This window comes from Zonotrichia leucophrys, chromosome 1 (genome assembly GCF_028769735.1).
Source record: "Zonotrichia leucophrys gambelii isolate GWCS_2022_RI chromosome 1, RI_Zleu_2.0, whole genome shotgun sequence".
Taxonomy (NCBI): domain Eukaryota; kingdom Metazoa; phylum Chordata; class Aves; order Passeriformes; family Passerellidae; genus Zonotrichia; species Zonotrichia leucophrys.
This window is the reverse complement of record NC_088169.1, coordinates 112,093,048-112,112,077: the sequence shown is the minus strand read 5'-3', so window position 1 is coordinate 112,112,077 and position 19,030 is coordinate 112,093,048. Positions and strand designations below refer to the sequence as shown.

Genomic DNA, 19,030 nt, shown 5'->3' with positions numbered 1-19,030 from the left:
TAGGCACTTACATAGAAGGAAAACCTATTAAGGGCTATTAAATACAAAAATATCACACCTGGCTTAGGAAGGCCTTGAGTTGCAAATGATTAGAAGCAGGAAGATCATGCTGGGGAAATAGCACTTTTATCACTGTATATATTCTTCCCTAGGTATTCGCTGTTGTTCTCTATCAGAGACAGGATATTGAGCCAGATGGACCTTTGGTCTGACCCCATAGAGCCTTTCTTATGTTCTTGTGTTTATATTCTTAACTGACCCTATGGATGCTCCTTTCACTTTCACCTTCCACTATACAATGCCAAAAACCCCTCCTCCCTACGGCAGCAAACTGAGAGGGAAAAAATATCAGTCCCAGCACATCTTTGCTGAAAAATCCTTCCTAGATAAATTTGGGTACTTATTTACTCTTTTAATCTACTGTCAGACTGGTGTCATTGCTGAAAAACCATTCACTCTGCAGCTCTGGTCACCTGAAACAATCTGTGCAGACCTCTCCCCTTTCAGCAATTCCTTATCTCCTTCTAAATTCTCATCTTAAAACCTGACTTTCTAGCCTGCCTTCAACCCCTCCATTTCTGTCTCTCTTGGTTATTGGTCTTATGACTGAATGCTTTAATATTTTCACCATGCAAGGTCTTTATGTCACTGTTTCATGTAATTTATACCTGTGAGCTGGAGCCTTTCCCATCTTGCTTTCAAGCACTGGCCATATACTGCATGGAGTCCAAAATGATCCCCACCCCCTTATTGCTTTGGGGGTTTGGCTTTATTAACAAGGATATAAGCAATAAGAAAATAAAGTTCAGCTATTTCTAAGGCTTCTCCCTCATGGCTGCTCAGCCAGCATCTTAGATGGCCTCTCCCCAGCAAACCATTTTTATCTCCCTTTTACACAAGTGAACTAATAAGCCACCTACCTCAATGAGTCAGCAGAACCCACTTAACCCTTTCTCACAAGGGTCAAAACTCGCTATCAGGATGGTCTGGCTCAGACTTGTTACAGAACCATATTCTGCCCCTTGGTCTTGAATAATTTATTTGTGCAGCAGACCTAGATTAGTGTTTAAATCAAAATGCTGCCCAAACAAAGGCTGTGCTGTACAGTGCAAAATGAAACCAATTACTACATCATCTCCTGCTCGTCTTTTACAGCGCGAGATGCCCCCTGCAGTACTGCAGAGGACAGGCTTGTCTGCTGGGAACATCCAGGCACAGGAAGCAGGAGGGATTTTTCAGAGGGAATCATCCTTTGATAAAAAAGTAAATTCAGTGCCAGAAGGTATTGCACACTTCCACTTTGATCCATCAAAACTTAAGACCTTTTCTAGGATGAAATTAAAGCAAGCTCCAAATATGTCTATGCAGAGCTGTTTTCTGCGGAGCAACTTTACCAGGGATGGAGGAAAGAGCAAAATGCCTATCCTAACACACACTGCTGAAATTCAATATAAATTCTCAGAATGTGGCTGAAGGCCTGGAATTTCACTACTTTAAAAATAACAACTCACAGAAATATACAGAAACAAGGGATGCATTGTATAATATATTATTTTATAGTAGAAGAGCATTATAAACCATAGAGCATCTCTGCATGCCTGAAACATTAGCATAACCATGTTCCTTATGTATTTCAGAAATGTAATCTGAGTTTACTAAAAAAAAAAAAAAACCACAAAACCCCAAAACAACCCACACAAGTAAGTGATTTCTCATATTTCTTCTACCTTTGTTACTGGTTAATCACCTGATTGTGAGACTCCATTCACCTGACAATAAGTAGCTATCATTTACCCCAGTCCTGGCTGTCAGAAAGAATCATCTTTATCTTTAGAGAAGCAGGGATAATGTCTGATCAGTGAGTTATAGTTGAGAGAAATGATTCTAAGTTTAGGAAAATTGCCAGCTGCATTTTGTTATCAGTAACCATTATTTAGATAGCATTGCTGATGTGCGTAGCGCCATACAGACAGGGACAAAGAGCAGGCCCTTGCCCTGTGGAGCTTGCTGTCTGTATTACACAATTAAAAAAGGGAGAGGTACTAGCATAATGGTAATGGTGAGCTCTAAGCATCACAGTGGGAGGGAGAAGAGATTACAAGGAAAAGACAAACTTCCTGTGAGAGAGCGCTACTGCATCATCCCTCCATTGTTGTTTTAGATTCAGCTCTGCCAGAGGGCTTTGTTGGTTCAAAATACAGTCTGTACAGAAGAGAGAACTGACAATTCCTGAGCCAAAGTCAGTGGAAACCGGCCTATGTGCTTACAAGAGAGAGGTGGAGGATGTTGACTGGTGAGGGTTGGGTGCTGTGGTGTGGAAAGACACACAAGTGATGCTGTGGCAAGCTGGTGGGCTGTGTCACACAGGCTCACAAGGCTCTGCAGGGCATGGAAAGACCCGAGGCTCTTATCCTGGAGTACTCAGTTACCATGGAGGCTGGGCTTCTTCCTGGGTAGCTCAGGATATAAGAACACTTTAACTGGAAGATGCCATTTGAACCTACCAGCGCCTCCTAAAAACAAGCTTCCAGGTGCCCCCTTCACAGACACACAATTTCTCCTTAGCTGCACGATACCTTACACCTATGGTCTGATTAAACAATTTTATTATGAGGTCAGTTTGTGTATTGCTCTTTTCTTTCAAGGCAATCATGTTGAAAATTAATCTGACTATAAACACAAAAGCACCAATTTATCTGAGCTGCATATAAACCAAAGTGAAGTCAATACTCAGAAACCCAGCCTACACTAACACTAATCCTAACTCTATCTCTTTAACTACATTAAACAAAGATTTTCAGATGGCTGCTTATATTACTGTGTTTTTCCTTTGTTGACCTGAAGTTATTAGGAGGAACCAACCATACTGGAGCAGAGATGACTTTATCTAATGGGAAACAATGAATACATTCATTACTGCACTTAACTTCTAAACAGGAGGCATCTTCTTTTTTCAAGTATTCCACTTTGCTTCTGCCACTTAGTAAAGTAAAACAGAACACATATAAACCTGAACTGTCTTACTTCTCTAGACATTCGTAAGGCTGGTGCAGAAAATGGAGCCTACCTGGTAATATCTTCTCAGTCGTAAAAAGTAAAACTGATTAAGAGAAAAACATTTTTTAAGTTCCTAGAAAAGGCTGTTGGCTTCTTCCATTTATGATCAAAAAGATCCTAGAAAAAACACGTCCAGTCTTTAACGACACTAGGAAATTGAAATAACCAAAATGGGATGTGATTGGTCTTTTGACTTGAGGTGTAACCGTTACCTGCTTTTGCTGCTGAAACATCGTCTGGCTCCTAATGGCTTCTAACATTGTGTTCCTACCTACATTGATCATTTAATACCAGCATCTTCTTTCTGACAAACCACAAACACTTGCAGAACTTGACCTCTTCCCTTCATCGCTTTTGATTAAGAAGAGAACTATCTGCAGGAAATGCCCTACAAACCACAAAGGATTATCAAAAATATAATGATGAGTGAGTGATTCAGGGACTCTGTGGCTCTGCTTGTGTTCCTGGAGTCTGATCTTGGTCACTCTTCCCTTCTCCGCTGGAGCTTTGCTGTAGTTTCTTCTAGTCGGCTTCTCCAAGCAGCAATAATGGCATCATCATCCATCTCTTCTTCCTCTTCTTTACGTGTGCTTCGCCTGTACTGAGAGACCTGCCTAGATGCAAACCTTTCTTCACTTTGCTCCACTTTTGCCTCCTTCTTTCCATCCTCTTCAGACTTTGAAAAGCTTTGGGTGAACTTTCTCTTTGCTCCACACTCTGACACGTCTGACCTGGCCTCCTCTTCACATGCCTCCACGTGATGAGCTCTAACTCGGCTTTGTGTAGATGGCTCAGGGGATTCAGAGTCAAAGGGTGGTTCAGGTGACTGGCTGAAAACATGCAGATCTGGGCTGCTTCCTCTGGAACTTGTCTCACTGACCCTGGACCTTGTGAACTTGTACATCTTTTTGTCCTCTTTTGCAGAAGCAGAGGAAAATCTTGACATGGTTCTCAGTGAATCTCCTGTTGACTCGTAGGAAGAACAGCTATCTAGCTCTTTTCTTTGGGATCTGCAGAATCTGTAACTGGATGTCTCAGAATCCATCTGTCTAACTCTGGATGATCTATATTTCTCTCTAGCTTTCTCAGTCTGATCATAATATGACGGTGGTTCTCTTTCTGCTTTCAGGCCATTGAGCCACTTGGTAATATCAGTATCTACCTCTGACTTTGGTGCACCTGAGGCTGCAGGTTGACTGGACAGATCAAAGACTGCATCAGTTCTGTCCAAATCTGCTTGCAAGGCACGCCTGTGGCTGTTTGTTGTACTCTCTCTGTCATCTTCTGTTTCATCTTCCTCTGCTTTGGTCACCTTTTTTTTAAATAAAGTGCTGCGTTTATTGTCTCTGATCACCTTTTCAATTTGATAGTCTGACATTTTTTCTCTCATTTCCATTTGCATCTCTTTCTCCTTCCTCCTGAGTTTCTTTAGGTCAACATCATCAGCAAAGAGGCTATACAGTGGTTTGCTTGTCTGGCTCATCTTCATGTTTGAAGCAGTCCCTTCTGTCCTTGCGCTCACGGCGGTGTTGCAGGACAGCACAGACTGAGACTCAGCCCTGCGCAGGTCCTGCTGGTGGAGCTGAGAGGCAGCCAGGGATGAGCCACTCTGAGCACTGAGAAGAGAAACTTTGTCATCATCTGCTCGCCTGCCAAGGTCTCCTGACAGGGAGGCCATGGCGGACGATGGACGGGACAGCATCAGGATCTCATTCTGCTTTTGAGCAATGGTTTCACTGACCACGTTAGCGATCCAGTTCTGAATGCTCGCCATGGATATTGTGTCACCTGGGCCAACTGGGAGATTGGGAAGGGGTATATTTGGCATCTGTGTTGCTCCAGTACAACTCCTGGCCTGTGACAAAGATGAATGATTTGTCTGCATGCTCAGGGCAGAAGCTGCATCGTCGGCACCGCTTGCAGAAGGCGCTGAAGACCAGAAAGCTGACAGGGGAATACTCCCACTCATTGTACTCTCTGTCTCCCAGCTGCACATGGACTGGCTTTCTTCTAAAATTTTCTTTGAACGTTCAAGGAGCTCTACACGCCTCTGCCTCTTTTTAGCTGAAGCAGAATCCTCAGTTTTGGCAAATTCCACAAATTCCTCCTTGCTGCTTTCACTGCCCACCTTCTTCTGCCGCTTCATTTTCCAAGCCTGGTAAGCAGTCAGATCAATATCTGACAAACTCTTCCCTTCTGTTTCCTCCTGACCTGCCTGGCTGCCATCCTCTGCTGGAGATGGTGCAGATGATGGTTCTAAATCCTTCTTGTGAAAGCCAAACTGGATCCTCTTGACCTTCCACCTTTCTAGAGGAGTCAACTTGTCCTTGTTCTTTTGGCAGAAATTGTAGAAGGAGCTACAGGAGGAGTCTGAAAGCACACTCTCCTCATCCACATCCCTCTCCTTTCTTCCCGTTTCTGGGGATTGTCTTTCCCCACAGGTTTTATTCCTAGAATGATACCTCTGAGCAGCTTCTTTCTCAATCTCCAGAAGCCTCTGATTCCACATGTCCCAGGTGCTCTCAGAAGACGTAGAGTCTGTGCGGCTCCTCCTCATCCTGCTAAAGCTACTGGCTTCCAGCTGCTTTTTTAGGGTTCGGATCTCAAAACTGCTCACGCTCTCAACATCACTGAATTCACCTGATGGGTAAGGTCTTCCTCCCATGCTGCATTCACCATCCTCCTCCCTGGCTGTACCTGCCATCTGGTATTTCTCATTTCTGCGCTGCCAATCGTGGATCCTCCTTTCCACATCCTCATCAGATTGTTCCTCTTCCTGATCCAGATGCTTTGGAGATGTTCTTCTTTCACGGTGAACTCCTGCTTCCTTTACAGATAGGCCTTGTTTCTTCCTCCATTCCTCATACAATTGCTCCTCTTCCTCCTCAGTGATCAGGGTGGAGTGTTTGGAAACCCAGCTAGTTTTTTCCACTGATGAAGAGCTCATAAAACTACCCAGAATGCTGCTGGTGTCCTCTTCTTCTACTGTGATGGAGTGGGCTTTGGCTCCCTTGATGCTCTCTGAGTCCCCCGCTCCAGAGAGCCGTGAAGAAGTCCCTGCACAGGGAAGAGGACTTTGGCTTGGAGTCACATCCTCATCTCCAGAACGCTCCAGCTCTCTCTCCTCCAAGAGCTGCTCGTTGAGCTCCCGCAGCTGCTTCAGGAAGCCGTCGTTGGGGTAGATGGCACGCTTCTTCCTCAGGGTCATCAGAGCCTCCAGAACAGTCATGTGGTGGTAGATCATCAGGTAGGCAGCCACCAGCACAGCTGAGCGGCTCATCCCCATCTCACTGCTGACAAGGATTCTGCCTACAGACAGTGAACATGAAAGGCATCAGCTATTTCCAATAGCAGACAGGATGCTCTGGTATGTAGCACAAAAGCATTCTCTGCATAGTGTTAAAAACTACACTGATTATATGTTTCAGAGACTGAAACCAACACTAAATATTCACTAGCTTTACCTTAATAAAAATCTGGATTCATACGAATAAAAAGCACATTAGTCTCAAAAGCTGTGGGCAAGCACATTTCCAAACAATTTAAATAGTATTTGTATTTTCACCTACACACTTCACTTACTCAAATAGTCAAAAAGATCATAATAGGTATTAGAAAGGCAAGTGAGATAATCTTGACTTGCTGGCTGACATAGGGTCAGACATTTAAGCTCTCCATGCTTTTTTCTCAATATGTAAAAAGTGAGATATTAGCATTAGCCTCCAGGAAGGTACTGGGAGGATAAGCAAGTAACTTATTTTTTCTATAAGGGACATTATAGGACTTAAATAACAATTTTATATTAATTTAATAGTATTTTTGCCAGAATCTAGATTGGTTTTGCAAGGTACCCTCAAACAATTACATTGAAGACTGGCTGGAGGCCAAAGTCCTGTTATATCTTACAAGAACAGAACCAAGCAACTATCAGAAAAGAGCTGAATTTGACTCTGACAAACTGATCCAGATGCTTTAAACTAGTGGGACCCACTGTCCTGCACCAGTAACTGTATAAGCAAGAATCAAAACTGAGGATCTGCTTTATTTTACAGCATTTACTACGTCTTGCAGAAAACCAAACTTTGGCACAGACAAATTGTTTGGGGTTTAAGTTACTTGTATGGCAAATTACAGCTAAAGATAAGCTTGTAAATACGGAGAGAGTGTAAATGAGGCTTTGCAAGCTTGCAAACAACTGAAATTACTGCTTCTAAATGTGTGATAAACTCCAGTTCAATCAATCTGTTTGCACTGAAACTTAATGAAGCCAATTTAAGCATCATCTTTCTAACTGCTGATATGTTACCACAAGAGGTTTACCTAATGAACCTCTTCCTACCATCCTGAAATCTCTTTAATATCTTAGCATCAAAAGTCTTGGTTGCCTTCAAAGTGTTTTACCAGCCAGCTAAACCAATCTGACAGCTCACCAAGAGGGGGAGATCTCCTTCCTTTCATTTCTTCCAAGGTTCATCTGCCTTGGTGCATCCTCCTTGTGTTTTTCAGCTATTAAAACTGGCTCAACATTCCTTGCATACTAACAAAACTCTACACTTTTCTTACCGTCACTACTGCTTTCTGTTGCCTCTCCACAGAAATGAGATTAATTGACAATTTATATGAGGAATATCAGTGATATCACAGACCCCAGTGCTTCTTTCAATACTGAACTGCAAAAAGATATTTCTAACTGTCCACTGAATTTGCAACAAAATGACCAGTGTGTGTGCTGGAGGTCCACAGAGTAACAGTTGCCATGGAATTGAAGTCCAGCAAATCTGACAGCAGCCTGGGTGTAGACACCCAGAGGTTCAACTCACCCACTTGGGTTGTTCTGGTAAATCAGCCTGGTTTATGGCATCATGGCAAAACTGGAAAGTGCAGGGTACAGGAATATACCTATCTCTCTATTTATATAGTATTATAGACCATCAATATTTAAAAAAAATTTATTAGAGCAGGAATTCTACTCTTTGCTATAGTCAGGTTCTTTCAAATCAGCTGCAGGAGCTGACTTGCAGCCAACTTTGAACCTGAAGCCATGGGGCTGCTGGGCTGCCTCCCCTTTCTAGCTTGCTCCCTCCTGGTTTGAATGAGACTGGGCAGAAACAGGCAGGAGGTGCTCACTGTCATGCAGAGGGCAAAGGCTCTTCTACCCCATTACAAGTGTGGCATATCAGCTGTTTATCAGAGTAAGGTTGCTCCCTGTTAATTCCCAAGGAACCTGGAACCACTTCAATCTCCTCGTACCTCTGTAAGTCAGCAGGGCTTCGTCAAGGAACTCTGCAGCTGGGCGGAAGTGTTTGGAGATATCTGCATCTGGAAAATCATCCACTTCAATGCCCAGGTACTGGATATTGAGACCATTGTAGAAACTTGCTCCTGTGTAGACACCTGTGCCATGAGCTGCATTCAGGACATGGGTGATCCCCAGTCTCTTCAAACGGCTTTTGTTCACTGCAACGCTTCTGCAGAAAAGGGAAAAACATGTTAGATATCAGTGCCCCTATTTTAGGTGGGAAAAGAGCTGCATGCTACAAAGTGTACATAACTCCCAGTCCTTGTAACTCATTCAGCATGAGGCGCCACTCAGATCTTAATGTCCTTTGAGAGTTCTACAGGTATCCCTTTCCAATACTCACTCTGAGAAGAAAACAAGAAGCCTGCATTTGCCTGTAGAGCCACATGCTCTGTTTTCACTCCAGCTTGGTTTGAAACTCATACTGCCATCCTAGGATAAGACCATGTACTTATTTATCAATTTTTACCACTCCGTAATCAATGCTTTATATCCCCTTCTAATTCTGTCTGCTCACTTACACATATAGCTGAACCACGGTACAGGATACCTAATAATGTTTACTTGACATTTGCTTTGGCATTACCTTTTAAACTCCCTTCTACATACCAAAGACTTTAGTTCCAATTTTAGGGCCAAATTCCAGTCAGAACAGTGGAATTTGGGCTTATTTGTCTTTTCCTCTCTTAAACTGTTGAAGCATCTAAACAGAATAGGAAAGCTGCTGATTCTATTCCAGAAGTATTTACTTTCCAGTGCATAGAGATTTCTGTGAGCACAGTCTGAAAAACACTTTAGGGCTCTCTAGGGATGAAAGGTATTAGATGCATGTAATACATGTTATGCCTTCAATGGTTCCATTTGACCCTTTACTGGGAATCTCATGCAGCCTGATGACAGAAGCCGACACTCACTTTTCTGCTATGAAGACATTAGGCCAGACTTCATCCACAGCATCCCTGGGGGTCTCCAGCCTGTCCTTCATGAGTGCCCTCTGCAAGTCCATCACACACGGCGTGTTAAACAAGCTGGTGTCATCAATCTTCTCCTTAACTCGGTTGTACAGGTCTTCCACCATCAGCTGCTGCGCAGACTCCAGCATCCTGGGACACACCGAGTCCACCCTGACATCCTTTGTCTTCAGCTCTGGAATAAACTGACATTGTAACCAAAAGCACACAAAAACAATGCAAATGGATGAGCTATCATTACTTGTGCCTGGACAAACCTTGTGGCTTTTCTTCCCCAGAAATACCACCCTGCTCTGTCTGCAGTGTGGGCAGGTACGTGTTCCTAGGAGTTGCCTCAGGGCACCCTTATTCCAGGCCCAGAGAGGGGAAGTGGAGAGGGAGCTGCTGGGCTCTTCTCCCTGGTATCCATGATCAAACACGTGGGAATGGTTCAAAGCTGAGCTGGGGAGATTCAGACTGGACATAGAGAACCACTTTTTCTCTGAGAGAGTGGTCAAACACTGGAACAGGCTTCCTAGGGAGGTGGTTAATGCCCCATCCTTGACAGTGTTTAACAGATGTTGGACAGTGCTTTAATAATATGATTTAACTTTTGGTCAGCCCTGATAGTTGGACTTAGATGATCACATATGTCCTTTAAACTGAAATACTCCATTTTGTTTTATTCTATTCCATTCTAGTCTGATTTAGCTTGTTGCAGCAAGCAACCAGCACTCAAACTTTTACCCCTGCAGTACACAATTCTGCCACAGATTCATTGCACAGCTTCAAAGGAGGTCACCAAACCTTTCTGTAAGTTGTTCTTTCTTTCTCTACTTCAGATGGAGTTTTCTCATAAGGGCTTTTTTATCATTTAGGATCTGTAGATGAGAAAGGCAAAGCAAGTGCAACTTCAGGTCTCTGTAACTTGCACAGTCTCTTACCTTCACTGATGATTTGTTTGGCAGCCACAGCAGATGACAGATGGATTGGCTCCATGAAGATGCTCTCTGTGTCAGTGTCTGATATCACTGAATACCTGCCAACCAACCACACTGCCTGTGAGGCAAATGCTGGGATCCACTGGGATCCCATCCCCAGCACTTCAGCCCTCTTCACCCATTCCAGAGGGGAACAGCAGGGAACTGGAGCAGGAGGGATTCTTTGATTGTAGAAGGGAAGTCCCAGCTCTTCTCCCACATCTCATTCCCACCCCAATCTCTAGCATGGCACTACAGGTTTCAAAGATGCCTTGGCATCCAGTGTTTGCAGGATGCAGACAGGTCCCATGAGGAGAAGCTGCAGGGGGCTGGGAGTGTGATCAGATTGCCTGGTGGAGGAGTTTATGAGCAGAGAACATCAGTGTCTGGTTTGAGACTGGGAGGGGATGGATCACAAGAAATAGTCTCACAAGTAACTCCCACTTAGACAGACAGACATAAACATGGCTCTAACTAGAATTTATTGAGTAATTCAAAACAGATTGCACTAGAAAACTGTTGGGTTTTCTTTCTGCCAGTTAATTGCCTGCAAGCATCCTTTGAGCTACCACAAGCTGCAGTGCAAGCACTGAGATTGAAGCCCATGAATCTCTCCCCCAGTACTTTGTACCTTGGGCACTTCAGAGCATGAATCTGTGATCAGTCTCTCCACTCACTCAGTGTTGTGTAACTGTGGGTCAGAAACCACTACGACACCCACAAACACATCTGAAGTGTTATTTGACACAGTGTAATAAGTTCTTGTTAAGCAAAAAAGGCCACAACCTTAAAAACAAATATATTTCCCTCTGGGTGCACCCATACAGTCCAAGAAGATTCAGTCTCTCAGTTAGAACATCTTAACAAAATATTTTACAGAGCTTTTTCCCTGATCTACACCCTCTACACTGCCTTCCAAATAGATGGTACAAATCACCAGGACAAGTGTGCTGCCATCACAGAAGCTCTCTGGCAATGCAAGGCTTGCAGACTGTTTGTTTTTGTTTGATTAAAGCAGGAGAGGGAGGGTGATTAATATGCAGTCAGGGTGCAGCAGTGTCTGGAGAGCTGAACTGCTTTCAGGCTCCAGAATCAAAACAGAGGGCACAGCCATGGGAAACCACTTAACAGGCTCATCCAGGTCATTTAGCTGAGTTCCAGCACTTGTCAACCGTGACTGCAAGTAATCCTTTTCTAGTTCTTCAAAGCAGTTTACGAGATGAGCAAGGGGAGTCTCAGTCTCATTTACAGGAGCTGACACAAATTTGCAGCTTTGCCCTGCCTTCGATTCCTTCTGCTGTAAAGGCTGCCCCTAAGCTCAATAAAAAGGTAGCAGTTGGCAATAATCTGCCACCACAGGCTCAACATGTTTTACCTGTAGCTGCCCTGAGCCTCTGTGAAACACAGAATCTGCCCAAGCCTGGGTCTTTCAAGGACCCCCTTCTGGCTGGGAATGGTCTTGCCATTTTCATCACTGTGTTTTGCCACTAACAGCAAGAAAAAAAGGGAGAAAAAGGAAAAAGGAAAAAGGAAGGGAATAATCTGGAGAGATGTTTCCGTTCATTTTGAGTGACTGATGAGCAGAGCTCAATACATAATTTTACAATACATAATTTTACTTTATGTGAACTCAGTGATCTTCCTAAACAATTTTGATTTCATGTGGTTAAATGAAATAAGTACTCAATTTTTCTGCAGTGTCCCACAGTTAGCAGGAAACATTTCATAACCTCCTACTTGTCGAGGGACACTGGGGAAGGTTCTTTTTAAACTCTATCCCTACTCCCTGCTTTCAGCTAAAGCATCTCAAAGGTTACAGAAAGCCCTGCAGAGCATTTTGCTTTAGGAAAAGAGAACAGAGGGGTGTATTTTTCCTTGTGTTAGGAGAAAACACATCTAATCATGCTTGTTTTGCTTGAGGTAACTCAATTTCTGCTTGTGCTGTGACAGCCTCCTGTTCAGTGCCTGAAGCCTGTAGCTAAAGCTGGTTCTGAATCAAACCCAAATCCCAAGATCTTTGGTCTTTCTAGGGCTGGCAAAGCCTAATATCAACATTCAATAAATCCACAAGTCCTTATAATGGACATAAAGATGAAGCTGAATTTGTGAAGAGTTGAAATTGGATCAGAAGTTTCAGCATAGGGGTATGAGAGGGTGAGACAGGGAAGAGGGACACCAGCAGCCCACAGTAATCCTTCCTGCAGTTTATCCCTGCTGCACTCTCCCAGCAGGGTGGATTAATCAGTGCAGGAGTCCTGTCTGCAGGCTCTGTGTGAGTGGCACACTGACCCCACCTCGGGGAGGGCAGGGAATCCCCGGGCTCAGCTTGGCCCAGGTGCCAGGGTGGAGGAGACAGGAAGGGAAGCAGGGAAGGGCGGCACTCCCACGTGCTGCCAGGAGCCGTGCTGGTGCCTGGGGACTCACCGGCTGGGCGAGGGGCTGCGCAGGTAATGGGCCTGCACGGCCTTCACGTCCGGGCCCGCCTCCTGCTCCTCCTCCTGGGGCACCGGCGGCTCCTCGCTGTCCGAATCTCTGCCGCTGGCCATGGCGGCTGCTGCGGACCCACTGCAGGGAGCAGGGACAGCCATTACACAGGGCTGCAGGAGGCCAGTCCCTGGCACTGGGGCACAAGTGGCAGGGGTACAGCAGAAGGGCTCCCACACTGCTCCTGTGAGGAGCCCTTTCCACAAGGGCTGCAGTGGCTCCTTTTCCAGGGCACCTGCCATTCCCAGGGCCTCATGCAGCTCCCTGGCTGCTGCCCAGCGAGCACCAATGCTCTTGGCCTGTGAGTAAGGGTGCTGGAAGGCCAGGAAGGAAGGGGTGGCAGGGCAGAAACTCTATACTCGCCTGACTGCACGAGGTGGCTGGAAGGAGCTGTACACAGCCAGAGCTGGGCTGGAAACAGGGTCAGGGGCAAGAAACATGAGACCTCGTGTCCCCAAAATGAAACGCTCCTAAAGCTTAAGGCCAAAGGAGCTTGAAGGCTTGGGACTTTGTCCTTGTAATCCTTTGTGTGGAGGCTGCTGTTCTCACGCTGGGTGTGGGAGAGCGAGGGCACCACAGCTCAGCTAGGAAAGTGGAAACACAGCAGCCAGCACTTGTCCTGGCCCAGGCAGAGGGACCCGTGCCTCAGAGCCTCAGTGCCACAAGGGGCAGCGGCAGCCGCGCTCAGGCCGGGGGATGGCGGCCGCGTGGTCACCCACAGGCAGCGAGCAGGGAGAAGGGTGAGCAAGGAAAGGGAACTTACCCTGTGCCTGATGGCTCCACTGGGGGTCCCTGCTGGCAGCACGGCGCAGGAGGCCACTGAAGACAGCCAGGAGAGCTACTGGGGGGAAAGCAACCAGCTGCCCCCCTCTCACTCTCTCTACTGCTTCTTCATCGAGGGGCAGGACAACTGTTGGCACCAAACCTTTATCAGCTTTCTAAATATAGCTGTCCTGACACTGGCTGCTGGATTGCACGGGAAGGAATTCAGTGCCTCACAGACAGCAGCTGGTCAAGCACTTAACTCCTTCCCTGCTGTGGGCTGGATGGTTTCTCAGTTGCAGGAAAGAGCCCAGAGGCAGTGAGGCTGGACCTCTGCCTGCAGAGAGCCTCCAGGCAAGGGGGATCCCAGCAGGCACAAACTGAAACGCAGGTACGACCTCTGATATCCTTGGGAAATGCAGTGCAGGCTGAAACCACTCCAACCTAAGGGAAAGTAAGCTACCTGTCAGCTACCTGGACTTCTGTATTGACTTTGGCATGGTCCCACACAACATCCTTACCTCTCATTTGGAGAGAGGTGGATTTGATTGATGGACTATTTGATGGATAAAGAAGTGGCTGGACGGGATCCAAATACAGTCAATGGCTCAGCATCCCAACAGGGATTGTGAACAAGTGGTGTCCCTCAGGATCCTGCACTGGGACCAGTACTGCTCAGAGTCTTTAATAATGACACAGACAGTGAGACTGAGTCACACTCAGGAATTCCTCAGAGGACACCAGGCTGAGTGGTGCTCTGGATTCAGTAGGGGCAGGAATGCCATCCAGAGGGGAAGTGGGCCAACGTGATCCTCACTAAATTCAACTGGGCCAAGTGCAAGATCCTACACTTGGGTTGGGGCAGTCCTCAATATCAGTACAGGCTGGGGATGAATGGATCCAGAGCAGCCTGGAGGAGAGGGATTTGAGAATATTGGTGGATGAACAATTGGATGTGACCCAGCTGCACCTGCAGCCCACAATGCCAACCATATGGATCAGAAGTGCATCAGAAGTGTGACCTGCAGGTCAGGGGAGGGGTTTGTCCCACTCTGCTCCTGTGAAACCCCACCTGGAGTACAACATCCACCTCTGGAGCCCTAGCACAAAACACAGACCTCTTGGAGAGCATCCACAAGAGGGCTAAAAGTTGATCAGAAGGCTGGAACACTTCTGTGGAGAAAGGCTAAGAGAGTCAGGTCTGTTCATCATGGAGAAGGTACCAGGGAGACCTTAGTGCAGCCTTTCTGTACTTAAAGGGGATTTTATAATAAAGAGGGAGAGAAACATTTTCCCAGGGCCTGTAGTGATGGAACAAAGGGCAATGAAATTAAACGAAGAAGGTAGATTTAAATAAAAGGAAGAAATTCGAGGATGGTGAGGCACTGGAACAGATTGCCCAGAGAAGTTGTGGATGCCCCATCCCTCAAGTATCCAAGACCAGATTGGGTGGGGTTTTGAGAAACCTGGTCTGGTGAAAAATGTTCCTGCTTGTGGATGATCTTTAAAGGTCCCTTTAGACTCAAATAATTCTGTAGTTCTGTGGTTTTAAGATAGCTGATTTTTGTTCTTAGAAGAGCTAGGACTGAGCCACACTGTGTCTTCTCTGATGTCTTTTCAAAAAGGAAGTCTCTAGTTCCCAGCTCCTGACCCCCCAGGAAAGCTCATGGGCTGGCCCAGGACAGAGCCAGATGAAAGTCTGAGTGTTGTTTATCTGTACTGGGGGCTCCAGTTGTGAGTCATGCAGAAACATCCTGCTGTAGATTCCCTTTGCAAGCAAACAAGCAAACCAGAAAGGAAGTGGAAAATGAAACTCACTTACTGCATACCAGAGATACCTTTGGTGCTGTATCATGCTGGGCCTGCCCACCTCGTGGGGATGGGAGCTGTGTCTGTAGGGATGCCACAGCATGGCAAGGAAGAGCTGGGACACAGCCACTCAAGCCTTGCTGTGCTCACAGCCCAGACCTGTGTTAATGCAGTACAGGGCTGAGAGAGCAGGGAAAGAAGGTGGTACACTGAATCATGGGTGTCACTGCAAGGGGAGGAAGGGATGGCTGATTGGGGCTTGAAGAGATCCCAACAGCTTCATGCACAAAAAGAGCATGAATTGTGTTGATCCTGCAGATGCCTCCTCTGGGCAACGCAATTTCTAGCTGCTTCTGCAATGCAATGACCATGTGTTCTTGTTAATTACTGCTAATTGTGGCAAGAAGTGGTCTCAAGATGTTTGCTTATAGACTGCCTTATATTGGAGAACAGAGCTTTCAAAGGACCTAAATGTGGGAGCACTGCCATCCAATAAAAACAGATGCTTTTAGAAGTCACTGAGCTGCATCTGACAATCCTGTTTGTGAATCTTTAGGATACAAGTGCAGCTGAGGATGGTGAAGACCCTGCCATGCCCACTGCAGCCCTTCAGATGTAGAGATGGTGAGAGGGGCCTGTAGGTTACAGACTTCTGGAGAACACTCAAAGCAGACAGCCAAGCAGCTCCTCCTCACTGCTGACCACAGGTTGCTGGGTTTTGGGTTCAAAGTGACCATACAGAGCAGAGGCAAGGATGACAGAAATCTTTGCTAATGACCATTTGCACGTGCAAATGTAGCAAAAACAGCTCTAAGTGGTTGGGTACCTGTCACTGGTGATTAATGTATTCATTCACAGATGAACTTGAACTGAACACAAGAGGACAGGTACTGTCCTCTTAGGAGAGAAAGGTGGGATCTTGATGTTCCTCCTTCTAAAGGGAAAGAGGAACTCTCTTTACAGGATTTACAAAGATTTATAGTGCTGCCTGTGCATATTCCTCACTGGCTTTCACAGGCAAGCCTTATCACAGCATGTACTTTTGGCAACACAACCAAGTCACCCTGGTTTTGTACTGAAGCTTTTCATGTCAATGGCAGTTTTATTTAAATAACATAATAATATCCCTTAAAAGTCCTATATATCAGCAAAAGGATTACCCAGAGGTGCAGCCATCAGCAAAAATAATACTTCAAGGGTTTGCACTGCCCACAGGTGAGGGGTGAAGAAGCTGATATACAAAGCTTTGGCAGTGCTGCTGGTACCAGTGGCAGCTCTTTTAGCTGTGGTGCCAATGCTTGTGAGCTTTGGGAGCTCATGCTAGAGAGGGAAAGCAAATCAACCTAGAAACAAATATAAAATCTCTTTAAATTGCCCACATTAAGACAGTCTGCTCCTGAGATCCCCAATAAGAGCTGTCAGGGAAAAGTGACAGGATAAAAGTGCCTAAATACCCTACCCAATCTAGGCTTAAATAACTCAAAAAAGTTATAAATATAGAGCATCTAAAACAAGCATCTTAATATCAGATTTCTGTATCAGGTGCTGAAACATACACTCTCCACAATACCTAAGAAACCAGTCTCAGCCAAGTCTCCAAAACAGCAGAATATAATCCATCTCAGTGCCAACTTATTTACCTGTGATGCATGAGAGTGGCTAATAAAGGCAAGATAAAAATCTCCCCAGCAGTGAATCACTTTCATACCAACATGAGATGAGGCAGTCTCTGACTACTCACTCTGCCACACTTCCCTGTCTGCCTGGCTGCACAAAAGGTGACACCCATCACACTGTGAAACCACAGATTCTGGGAATGGAAGACAAGTATTGACACCTAAGAGGTACCATTTAGATTTCTCTCTTACCCCAACTGATTGGGATTACTGATTTTTACAAGACAGAAAGAACTTCCTATCTTTAAGATTGCTGTCTGTCCACCAAATTCAACTGAAATCAGTCAAGTGGGTTTTGAAGTTACTGGGAGAACTAAGAAGAAAGGAATGAGAGGTTGTATAAATGATCCTGTGAAAAGGATAACAGCAAGCTGACCAAATTGGTTATAGTGTCTGCACTTTACTAATCTCCTTTGGTTATGTGAAGCTGTTATGTGAAGAACTGAGAATTAACACCAGAAGTGTGGGTAGATGGTGATAGCATTTCTGTCACTACCTCTGGTCACCACACTCAAAATATTAAATGGGAGCAAAATCCAAAGTGGAAGCTGGAGTTAAGATCCCGCATGTCTCTTTCTGGAGGATGTGGGATCAAGTCAAAAATATCTTGAGGTCTTTAAGGCAGGTAAACATTTAAGAAACTCCTCCTTGTGAGGAACCTCATCCTTGTGGACTCCAAAGACAGGAAAGGAGACTACTGACCTTGCTCCAGCTTTGTTTATATCTTAAGTAAATTACAGTTAACATTTTGAGGTTAGTTAACAAGCTGTTTTTGGAAAATGTCTTCCCTTCTCCCCCTTTGTAGGGTCCTTGCCATCTCCTGCAGTTGGTCAAAGATGAGACACAACAGGGTGAATTTTCCTACCAGCTGTCCTCATATGGAAGATTCCTGAAGAATAAAGTTTCTGTACTTTATGCGCTTTATTTTGCTTTGTGCTAACAGTCTGAAGAGAACTGAGGTTATGCATCAAGGACAGAAGTACAGATAGATGGTCCTTTCTATCAGAGGGATTGGATTTCCAGTCACTCCTAAGTTTCATTGTCATGCAGGCATTTTGAACAATTGCCATATAGACCAAAAGGCAAATCTTCAGTGTGGCTTCTGGCAGATTTACCACACAAGAGCAAGATACAGATCTGCTTTAGTGCACTGAACACAGCTATTCAGTGTCAACAACTACTTTTGAGGAAGCCTCCTTCAAAATCCTCAACAAAGTTCATCAATAATATACTGCATTATACAACTAATTTAATCTCAAAATGATATCTAAGAACATGATGTCCTGTCTAGATGCCTGAAATGGTCACTCACACCCTAGAAGTGACTTTGTCCCTCAAATGGCTAGAAACAGAGCATAGATGATTATCCCACATGGACACATCCCTCGCTGCCTAGTGGCAGTGAAGTGTTTAGAAGTTACACTGCCCTCAGTTAAACATAATGTCAGATATTTGCCCCAGCTGCCATGAGTCCCCCCTTTACTCTTCAGTCAGTTATATCAGTGGTTATTTGTGACTCCCAAGTGCCCTTCCAGAGCATGAGAGCAGTGCTGGCTGTTCAGTGCCCATGCCTCCACAGCCCCATCACCAGAATGCCGCAAGCCATGGGCTGGGTGATGTGTGCAGCCTTCTGCACAGACAGGGAGCAGCACCTTTGGTACCCACGTCTGTTGTGCAAGCCACACACTGGGCAGTGGAACAGTGAGCATCAGAGAGGAAGAACCTGGCTGAGATGCATCTCACTTATATTTACATAACTCATTAGTCACCCAACTCCATAAACTATGTATTTGTAGGAGTATTTACAGTAAATGGAGTTAGGCCCTCAGATCCTTAAAGCTGCCTGCATTGTAAAACACTTTAATACCTTTTAAACTCTGTTCCTTAATAAAAATTTGAGAAAAATGAGGTTTATCCTCCCCTAGGTGCCTGCCATCACATGCATGACTTCAGCTGCACTGCACACTCCACCCCCAGCCCCACCACACCCTTCCCTTGCTCCGTGCACCTGCG

The 19,030-nt window shown here is 45.4% G+C and overlaps 1 protein-coding gene across 1 annotated transcript; it reads right to left on the bottom strand.

The window, feature by feature from the left end:
- Positions 1 to 3,195: 3,195 nt before the first annotated feature.
- On the bottom strand, positions 3,196 to 13,675 carry STYXL2 (serine/threonine/tyrosine interacting like 2). The gene is made up of 6 exons (XM_064703645.1): positions 13,534 to 13,675; positions 12,711 to 12,851; positions 10,251 to 10,345; positions 9,271 to 9,502; positions 8,308 to 8,525; positions 3,196 to 6,366 (listed from the first exon to the last, which is right to left on the bottom strand). The coding sequence occupies exons 2-6, from the start codon at positions 12,830 to 12,832 to the stop codon at positions 3,539 to 3,541; spliced, it is 3,495 nt and encodes a 1,164-aa protein (XP_064559715.1). The 5' UTR covers positions 12,833 to 12,851; positions 13,534 to 13,675; the 3' UTR covers positions 3,196 to 3,538.
- Positions 13,676 to 19,030: the final 5,355 nt, after the last annotated feature.